The 10,137-nt window shown below is 38.5% G+C and overlaps 1 protein-coding gene across 1 annotated transcript; it reads left to right on the top strand.

Annotated features, from left to right (window-relative positions):
* Nucleotides 1–307: 307 nt before the first annotated feature.
* Nucleotides 308–862, top strand: LOC108475287 (uncharacterized). The gene is made up of 2 exons (XM_017777256.1): nucleotides 308–463; nucleotides 518–862. Exons 1-2 carry the CDS (start codon nucleotides 308–310, stop codon nucleotides 860–862), a joined length of 501 nt encoding a protein of 166 aa, XP_017632745.1.
* Nucleotides 863–10,137: the final 9,275 nt, after the last annotated feature.

Genomic DNA, 10,137 nt, shown 5'->3' with positions numbered 1-10,137 from the left:
TATAAATCACTCTTTTTCAACCAAAATTATTTTTACCTCACCAAAGTGTTTTAATTAATTTCATAAATATTACTTTTTACAATCCCTGTGGGTACGATAACTCGAATTTACTTGTCACTTTATTACTTGTTACAATTGTGTACACTTGCACATTTCCACCGTTCCAGTCATTGGGCCTGGTGTTGGTATTGGAGGCTGTGGGTCAGTTACGAAATGACTTAGGTCTAATGGGGCAAAGATATTCAGGGGTATTGCTGGAGCTACCCCTAATGTGGCTGAATATTGGATTAAGGACACAGAACGGATTATGGATGACCTTGACTGCACCCCTGATCAGAAGCTAAAAGGTGCAGTATCTCTATTAAGAGACGAGGCTTACCAATGGTGGCTTACTATTAATGAGGGCACTCAAGCCGATTGTTTGACCTGTGAGTTTTTCAAGACTACTTTCCAGGCTAAATACGTGGGTTTCAGCTATGTGGATGCCCGTAGAAGGGAATTTCTGAACTTAACATAGGGAGATAGGACAGTGGCAGAGTATGAGGCCGAATTTTTACGACTGAGCCGCTATGCACGTGGGATGGTCGCAACAAAATATGAGCGGTGTGTTCAATTTGAGGATGGCCTCAGGGATGGTTTAAGGGTTCTAATAGCTCCTCAGAGGGAGTGGGATTTCACAGCACTGGTTGACAAGGCAAAAATCACCGAGGATGTGACATGCGTTGAGCGCCAGAATAGAGAGAAAGACAGAGGTAAAAGGGATGTTGAGAGCTCAAATTCTTTTCAGAGGTTTAAGAGAAAGCCTAGAGGTGATGGACCAATCAGAGTTAGGACCCCTGCTGCTGCTACTACTGGACCGTAGTTTTGTGTTGATTGTAGGAAACACCATCAGGCCGAATGTTGGAAAAAGATGGGTGCATGTTTGAGATGTGGATCATTAAAGCACCGTGTCAAGGATTGTCCACGGAGGCCTGATCAGGTGCAAGCTACTAGTTTTGGTAATGTTCAGCGGGGTGGTCAGCAGCCACCGAGAGGCCGAGGTCAAACTAGAGGTGGAAATGCTATGGGCCGTGGTAGTGGAGCACCGGGTAGAGGTGCTGGTCGTACGGAGGCGAGGAAGCTAGCACTGGTTTACGCTGCATGTTGCTGAGAGAAGGGAGATGCTCTAGATGTCATAACGGGTACGTTCTTTATCCATAGTGTACCTTATACTGCATTGATTGATGTTGGGTCTACCCATTCATATATAGCATGCTTTGTGTCTAAGATATTGAGGATTAAAGCTGAAAATAGTATGAGTGAGATTACGGTTCTAAGTCCGTTGGGGCAGACCATTTTTAGAGATATTCCCTTAGAGATACAAGGAGTTATCTTTCTAGCTGATCTAATTCAGCTTTCCTTCAGAGAATTTGATTTAATAATGGGCATGGATTGGTTAGTTAAACATTGGTTAAGCTTGGATTGTGCCACTAAACGAGTTGTTCTAAGAGCTGAGGCAAATGAGGAAGTAATGGTAATTGGGGACTGATGAAATTATTTGAGTAATATAATTTCTACACTAAGGGTCGAGAAATTGGTTAGCAAGGGTTGTGAGGAGTTCTTAGCCTACGTCAGTGTTTCAGATGTTGGGGACTCATCGATAAAGGATATCGAGACTGTTAAGGATTTTTTTAACGTCTTTCCTGAAGAGTTACTATGGTTACCTTCAGAACGTGAAGTGGAGTTTGGAATTGAGCTCCTTCATGGTACAGCTCCGGTGTCCATCGCCCCTTATAGAATGGCACCGAAAGAGCTTGTAGAGCTTAAGGCCCAAATTCAAGAGCTACTGGATCATGGGTTTATTCGACCTAGTGTATCTCTGTGGGGAGCACCAGTCTTGTTTGTGAAAAAGAAAGATGGATCTATACGTTTATGCATCGACTACAGACAAATGAATAAGCTGACCATTAAGAACAAATACCCTCTGCCAAGGATTGATGATTTGTTCGACCAATTGAAAAGAGCGTCAGTTTTCTCTAAAATAGATCTCCGGTTGGGGTATCATCAATTGAGAGTTAAAAAGGCCGATGTGCACAAAATGACATTTTAGGACTCGTTATGGTCATTACGAGTTCCTGGTAATGCCTTTTGGATTGACAAATGCACTGGTAGCTTTTATAGATCTGATGAACAAAGTGTTCCAACCCTATCTGGATTGGTTTTTTGTAGTATTTATTGACGACATACTGGTGTATTCTAGGACTGAGGTTGAACATGATGAATATCTCCCGTTAGTTTTGCAAATCTTGAAGGAAAAATAATTGTACACCAAGTTCAACAAGTGTGAATTCTAGTTACGTGAGGTAACATTTCTGGGTCATGTGGTATCTGTTGAGGGGATTAGGGTTGATCCTCATAAAATTGAATTTTTTTTAGCTTGGAAACAGCCTAAGACAGTGTCAAAAATTCGTAGTTTTTTGGGACTGGCAGGGTACTATCAAAGATTTGTGGAAGGGTTCTCACTGATTGTCGCGCCCTTAACTAAGTTGCTATGTGAGGGAGTACCTTTTAACTGGACTGATAAGCAACAAGAGAGTTTTGAGAACCTCAAGAAAGTTTTGACTGAGTTTGGGAAAGAATTTACTGTGTACAGCGATGCATCACACATTAGTTTGGATTGTGTGTTGATGCAGGAGGGTAAGGTGGTAGCTTATGCGTCTTGCCAGCTTAAGATTCATGAGGTGAATTACCCAACACATGACTTGGAGTTGGCCGCAGTGGTATTCGCATTAAAAATCTGGAGGCATTACTTGTACGATGAGAAGTGTATCATTTACACAGATCAAAAGAACCTCAAGTATCTCCTCACTCCGAAGGAGTTAAATCTTAGGCAGCATAGATGGATTGAGCTACTTAAGGACTATGATTGTTCGATTGAATACCACCCTGGTAAGGCCAATGTGGTGGCCGACGCACTGAGCCATAGGGTTATGACTGATATAAGAGCAATGTTTGCTCGTCTTAGCTTATTTGATGATGGTAGATTGTTGGATGAGCTCTAAGTTAAACCAGTGTGAATTGAGTAGATTAAGAGTAAACAGTTCGAGGATGAGTTATTGGGTATCCGGTTTTGTCAGATCAAAAATGGTAATGCAGTGGATTTTGGGCTGAACAGCGAAGGGGTACTCTATTTCCGAGGCAAAATATGCGTAGCAAAGGATACTGATTTGAGATAGATTTTACTGCGACGGTGCATAGTAGCCTCTATGCAATGCATCCAGGTGAAAATAAGATGTATAGAGACCTCCATAAGATTTATTGGTGGCCGGGTCTTAAATGTGAGATTATCGACTTTGTGGGAAAATGTTTGACTTGCCAACAGGTTAAAGCGGAACATCATTTGCCTTCTGGGTTGCTTTAGCCAGTTAAGATTCCACTACGGAAGTGGAAAAGAGTAACTATGGATTTTGTGAGTGGGCTACCCCTCACGCCTTCTAAGAAAGATTCAGTGTGGGTTATCGTGGATCGACTGACCAAAACTGCATATTTCATACCAGTTCGGATAGATTATTCGTTACAAAAACTGGCTAATAATGTATCTAAAATAGTGAGGTTGCATGGGGTACCAGTTTCCATAATATCTGACAGAGATCCTCATTTCACATCTCAGTTCTAGAAGAAGTTAAATGAAGCTCTAGGTACACAGTTGGACTTCAGTACTGCGTTCCATCCTCAGACAGATGGTCAGTCGGAGAGGCTAATTCAGATACTGGAGGACATGTTAAGGAGTTGTGTAATTGACTTCCGAGGTAGTTAGGAGGATTACTTGCCATTAGCAGAGTTTGCTTACAACAATAGCTAACAGTCTAGCATACAAATGGCACCTTACAAAGCATTATATGGTCGTAGGTATCGCACTCCATCATGTTGGACTAAGTTGGGTGAGCGGTGTACTCTGGGTCCTGAGTTAGCATCTGATACCGAGGATAAGGTTAGATTAATTTGGGATCAACTAAAGGTGACATCAGACAGGCAGAAGTCGTATGCAGATCTGAGGCATAAGGAAATTGAGTATTCTATGGGAGATTTTGTCTTTCTATAGGTCTCGCCATGGAAGAAGGTGCTGAGATTTGGGCGTAACGGCAAAGTTGAGCCCAAGGTCTATTGGACCTTACCGCATATTGAGTCGAGTAGGACCTATTGCCTACCAGTTAGAGCTACCTCCAGAGTTGGAGCGGATTCATGATATATTCCACATCTCTATGCTGAGATGCTACGACTCTGATCCTACACATGTGGTACAGGTTGAGGAGATTGAAGTTAGACCAAATCTGACTTTCGAGGAGGAACCAGTTCAGATATTGGATCCAGAGGTGAAAGTCTTGAGAAGGAAATCAATCCCATTAGTGAAAGTTATTTGGTGGAACCACAGTTTTGAGGAGGCTACGTGGGAACCCGAGGAGGTGATGCGTCAGCAATACCCTCATGTATTCTAACCAGGTAAATTTTAAGGCCGAAGTTTTCTTTAAGGAGGGTAGAATTGTAACGCCCCAATTTCTCAAATCCTGAAATCCCTGTTTAAATTATTTATGTGTGTCTATGATGTGGATGTATGTCTAACTTAGTGGTTTAGTGCTCTAGGAGTGTCTGGGAAGTCATGGGTTCAAGGCTTGGCTTGAGCAAAATTTTGCTCTTAATAGAGTAAACCCTTGTCTGTAGCTAGCAGGCTTTTAAATTAATGTGAGGGTTACATGGAATAAAAAGCCTGCTAGTCTAGTGGTAAGTGGCGTGTTAGGATGCTTTAGGGTCTTGAGTTCGAGTCTTGTTGCATGCAAGGGTGTTTTATTTTGTAAACTACTGAGTGGACGGTTGTATGGTAGTGGGACACTATTGCTTGGATGGTTGGAGTGTTTGAGTGGTTGAGGGATCATGTAGCCGAAAGTTAGGAGGAAAAAGGGGAAATTGGATACTGATCGGTTTGAGTATATTGTGGAGAGGTTTTAGGAGGAAATCAAGGAGATGGGTTGGTGTGAGAGTGGTGGTGCCGTATGCAGACTCTGGATATTCGACTTGTGGTGGTTTCCATTAGGCAAAATTGGTCATAGACTCTTAGTGTCGAAACAGTGTAGCCTTTTCTCTCCTTTCTGCTTCTTTTCTTTTGTTGGGTAGAGGTTTTGTTTTGGTAGCCGAATTTTGAGAGTGACGATTCGTGCATTTTTCTCTCTGTGCATTTTTGGTATTTTTCTTTTGCTTCTTTGAACCCTAGCCGAATACTTCTTCCCTTCTCATCTCTATTCCTTCGATTTTCTTCAAGTTTCCTTTCTTGCTTTACTAAAACCGAACACCTCTTACTTTCCCTTCTTCTTTCTTTCGTTTCCGTAGTGGCTGGGCGGTTCTCTTTTCTCGTTTGGCTCGTTTTTCCTATTACACCTATCAATCTAGTAGCCTGGCCAAATACTCCACCCTCTGCTCTTTTACCTTTGTTCTATTGTCGAGTTTGTGAGGAATCACTGACAAGTGGAGTACGATTGTACTACTTTATCCCTGTCACTTTGTACACTTTTAACTTTTGTGGGTGTAGGCTAAATATTCCTCCTCCTAGTTAGGTCATTAGATTTTGATAAACCCTAAAGGCCTTTTGATTTGTCTTTTACAATGGATTCATCGAGTAAGCCATTAACGGCTGATTTGTGCTAGTAAGGAGTGGGAGTTCTTGGGGACTTTTCGTACGCTTTCGTGAATAGGCGTGTAACCACACTGCTAATAGCATAGATTGGCAAAAAGCCGAAAATTCGAAAAGAGGGCTATCGACACCTCACAGGTGTGTAGCCGCCTGTGTGGCAGGCTGTGCCATAAAACACGGTCGTGTGGTCGATGAGATGGTCGTGGGCGCTTTCATGGGCCATGCTGGGCAAACTGGGCCGTGTGGGCCCAATGGGTCTATGGTACCCACACAGAGAAATCGCATAAATTATGGTAAATTGTGGGCCAGGCTGTGTAAACTACACGGCTGAGGCCATTTCTGGGCTACGTCGACCATACGAGAGTGTGGGCCCACATAGGCCCGCAACATAGGCTGTAGGCCCATTATCAATAATTGACTATTAAGGTTGCACGAGTTGCCCAAGATGACTGTGGACTAACTGTTGGGTTGGTAAGTATACTTAGACCCCATACCGATGAAATGACCATTATGCCCCTGAGAGGTAAATTGTCTGAAACACTCCTGTATTACGTATGACTATTTTTGAGCATGACATTTCTGCATACACGTATGATATTATGTTTAATTACATGGAGGGGATTCATGATTTTGGAGGAAGTGTACTGAAAGGCTTTGAGCCTATTATTCGCAGCTCTACTGCAAATACTGTTTTAGTGCTGTATGCGGTACGACTTGGTGTGTAGGGTTGGGTAGGTCGATTTTTATCCCTACATGGTGTGTAGGGCTGGTATAGAGATGGTATGTAGAGGATGGATTGGGTAGGATTATTTTTTTGCATAATGTACTGAAATGGGCTAAGGCCCAGACCACCACTGATATTGAAATGGGCTTAGACCCAGACTGCTACTACTATTGAATGAGGGGTTAAGGCCCCTAACTAAAACTGAAAGGCCTTCGGCCCAAATTGTGTTTACTCTGACTGTATGTTTTTATGGGAACTAAGTTTTCGCAAACTCACTCATTTGTTAACTGTGCAAGAAATCCCCAGGCTTAGATGGATCGGTGCGATGGAGGACTCAGAGGTGGCCACTCGACGAAGTTTCTTTTAATATTATAATTAAGGTTTTATTTTGGGTTTTCATTATGTAATAAGGCCTCTTTAATTTTTTTTATCTTTATTTTTATTTGGGAATTTGGTTACTTTAATTTTAATCTGGTAGTAGTAGGTCTCGAATTTCCATGAAAATATAAATAATTATTTTCTGAAAACACCGCGTTTACGCAACACATTTTAAAAGCTTCTGCAATAAACATTGTTTTAAAGTTTAATAACGAACTAACATAACTAATATTTTGCTAAAACAACTTGAGTTTTCACAATGAATCAGATTTCCTAACTTTTGTTAAGAACCTAAAGAAGTTTTTTATTTAGGAATGAATGTTTCACCAAATTTGTGTTTTGGAAAAAAACACTCCAATGTGACATCGCAGATGCGGCCATAACTCTAGGCCGGGTTTGGGGTGTTACACCTTGTTAATTGTATAAGTGTATTTCAACAAGAATAAAAAACTACTAGTCTAACTAGAAGTATATGTGGCAAGAACAATAGTTAATATTACTAGGGTTTTCCATCCACCCCGTTTAACATGAAAGTCTTTGGGCCCATATCGGGTCGAATTACAAGTACTTCTCGGTATGTTAACTCAATATTTTATAATTTTATCCAACTCGATATTTGTTTTTCTATTTCCCAAAATAAACTTCTCAATATATTTCCAATTAAATAATCTTTTCAACTTAATTCTAATTTTATTAAAATCATAACTAATTTTCTTGTAAAAAAAATTATGAGAAAATATATTTAATTTTTCTATATTCAATGGTTCATTATGACCAAATTATTTACTTTCATTTTCAAACTTCATTTAATTTGAAAATTATAAATTCATTTTTAAGTCATTTTGATTTTTCATTTTAGAGAAAAACACATTCATTTCCAAATGATTCTATAACACCCTTAACTCATATCCGTCGCCGGATTAGGGTTATGAGGCATTACCGATTAAAAGCACAAATCCAAACATTAATAAATTTTCACCCAGTTAAACTCATTTATAAATAAAATGTAGGTAACTTACATTTCATAACATATACCGTTTTGCACATTGCAAACACAGGTCATATCAAATTTCAACTTAATACTTACTGCGTATAATGCAAATATATATATATAGCATTAATCATTAACAACATGGTTAAACATATTATTAGGTCACTTATGAAATTATGCATAAATCACCAAATATCACATGCATATTCTTATAATTTAATAAGCCATAATACACATAAAAAATTGCTTACATATGCAACTAGGGTCAAGGTAAATTTTGAATTTGCATGCTTTGCATTTAAATATAAATTTTAAACATCTATACGGTATTAACAATATATTACCATATACTTATTTTAAAAATATTAATCATAAAAGACTATGCATATTTATTCTAGGTCATTAAACCATGCACATTTGACCTTAGTAAATTTAATCATTTTATGTATACACATACACACCACCCAAAAGTACACTAATTACCTATGCAAATCAATATGTCTAATATTACATACTCAATAACCAATTAACTGTTAACCTTCGGTCAACTTAAGCTTTAGTTTACTATTTGACATTTAAAACTCAACTTTAATAGCATATCCATGATAACCAAGTTTAAGCATGCAACCATGATCTAATAAGTTTGACCGAAAATACTTGTCAACTAAAGGGTATTGTTTCTATTATTACAAAACGCAACCTATACACAACAGTTCATCTATCTTACATTAGGGTTCACACCCCTGCAATGCTTGCACATTCTATGCCTTTTATGGGGTAAGTTTCATTAAATAAGACAAGTCTTATGAACCACCTCTATGTGTTTAGATACTTTTAACACAATTCATAGGGTTCTTGCTAGATAGTATATCAAAGTTCATTAAGGACTTGTTGATAGTAGTTCACCAATTGTTGGGGTTTGCACTTAGCATAGTTCAACAACCTTGTCACTTCGCAATAAATTTTTCGAACTCCTTATAAGTTTGTTATAATATTTCGGGCTATTGCCTATGTCAAACACTATGTTTAGAGATTAATCACTTAAATATGAACTTGTAAATTAAGAAAATTTTAAACAATCCTAGACTAAATTCATATGCTTAAAATTTAAATTTGTTTATAAAGTATTATAGGCTCACAAATAAAAGCATAAAGAAATATAAGAAATCATGAAAATAACTAATTCCTAGACCATTTGACAAAGTCAATAAAAAAGATAACTCTAAGGCTAAGTAATTTCCCTTATTGCCTTTAATCCAAAGTTCACTTGTTTCACCTTTTTAGTAATTATGCTTCACTTGGATCACTCACCTCACTGCTACTCATCGTGCGATCTACCATCTGTAGTGTTGGGAAATGAGTGTGAGAGTTCTTTGCAAACTCAGTAAATATACAGGAAAGAATAACCACATAGCACACAGAAATCATAAGTTAAGCAAAAGCTTTGGCAAAGTCATAGAATTTTGAATTAAGTGTGCCATACTTATGCAAAGTCCAATTTGCAAATACTTACTATCAAATAGCTTTAAAACTGTAAAACATAATATTTTAGAAAACATAATCTTATTCACATGTTCTTTACTTTTGGATAAGCGAATCTCCTTATAATGCCTCAAAATGACTCAATGGGTCTTAAAATATCCCATAAGTGTAGCATAATGTGACAGCCCAAAATTGACCCTAGTCGGGATGTGGTTTCGGGACCACAAAATCGAGGCATAAAAATAATTTAAAATTTATTTTGATGCCTATGATATGTGTTAATTTGTGTGTGGCATTTTTGATGATTCGATTTAGTGTTATAAAGGTGAATTTCACTAGAAAGGACCTAGTAGTAAACTTTGAAAGTATGATTGGGAAATGTGTGATGACTAGTTAATCATGCATGCAAAAATAAGGGATTTGCATGTCAAATTTCCCCAAAAGGAAGCTTAGTGGCCGGCCATGACAAGGGTTATGGGCAAAGAAAACATGTTGAAACATGTTTTGTTAATGGATGATGAGGGAAATGATTTAATAATTAAGTTGTGGGAAGAAAAGAAAAAAAATGTGTGTGAGTGTGGCATTTCCCCCATTGCCGTGTATGTGAAAGAAAAACAAGAAAAAATTTGTTCATCCTTGTTCTTTCCTTCTTGGCCGAAAATACTAAGGGAGAAGATAGGAGTTTTGCTTCATGCTTGGCTTGGAAGAGAACTAGAAGGAGATTTGGTCATACTTGCATCAAGATTAAGGTATGTTTGAGGTTGTGTCATGAGATTCATGCTTGTTTTGGTTGCTAACGTGATGTGCATGTTAGCCATGGTTCAAATCCTTGTTATGCCATGAAAATGGTGTTTGGCCAAGGTTGATATTGTGTTAAAGCCATTGCATGCTAAATGTGAA

This window comes from Gossypium arboreum, chromosome 8 (assembly GCF_025698485.1).
Source record: "Gossypium arboreum isolate Shixiya-1 chromosome 8, ASM2569848v2, whole genome shotgun sequence".
Taxonomy (NCBI): Eukaryota; Viridiplantae; Streptophyta; class Magnoliopsida; order Malvales; family Malvaceae; genus Gossypium; species Gossypium arboreum.
Note: the sequence above shows the minus strand (reverse complement) of the source record. Positions and strands in the feature narration are given on the sequence as shown.

Bases quoted from the DNA above. Each gene is read 5' to 3' on its own strand.
- LOC108475287 (XM_017777256.1), top strand. From the start codon at position 308: ATGGATGACCTTGACTGCACCCCTGATCAGAAGCTAAAAGGTGCAGTA. The intron at 464-517 runs GTGGGTTTCAGC...AACTTAACATAG, and splicing joins CTACTTTCCAGGCTAAATAC to GGAGATAGGACAGTGGCAGA.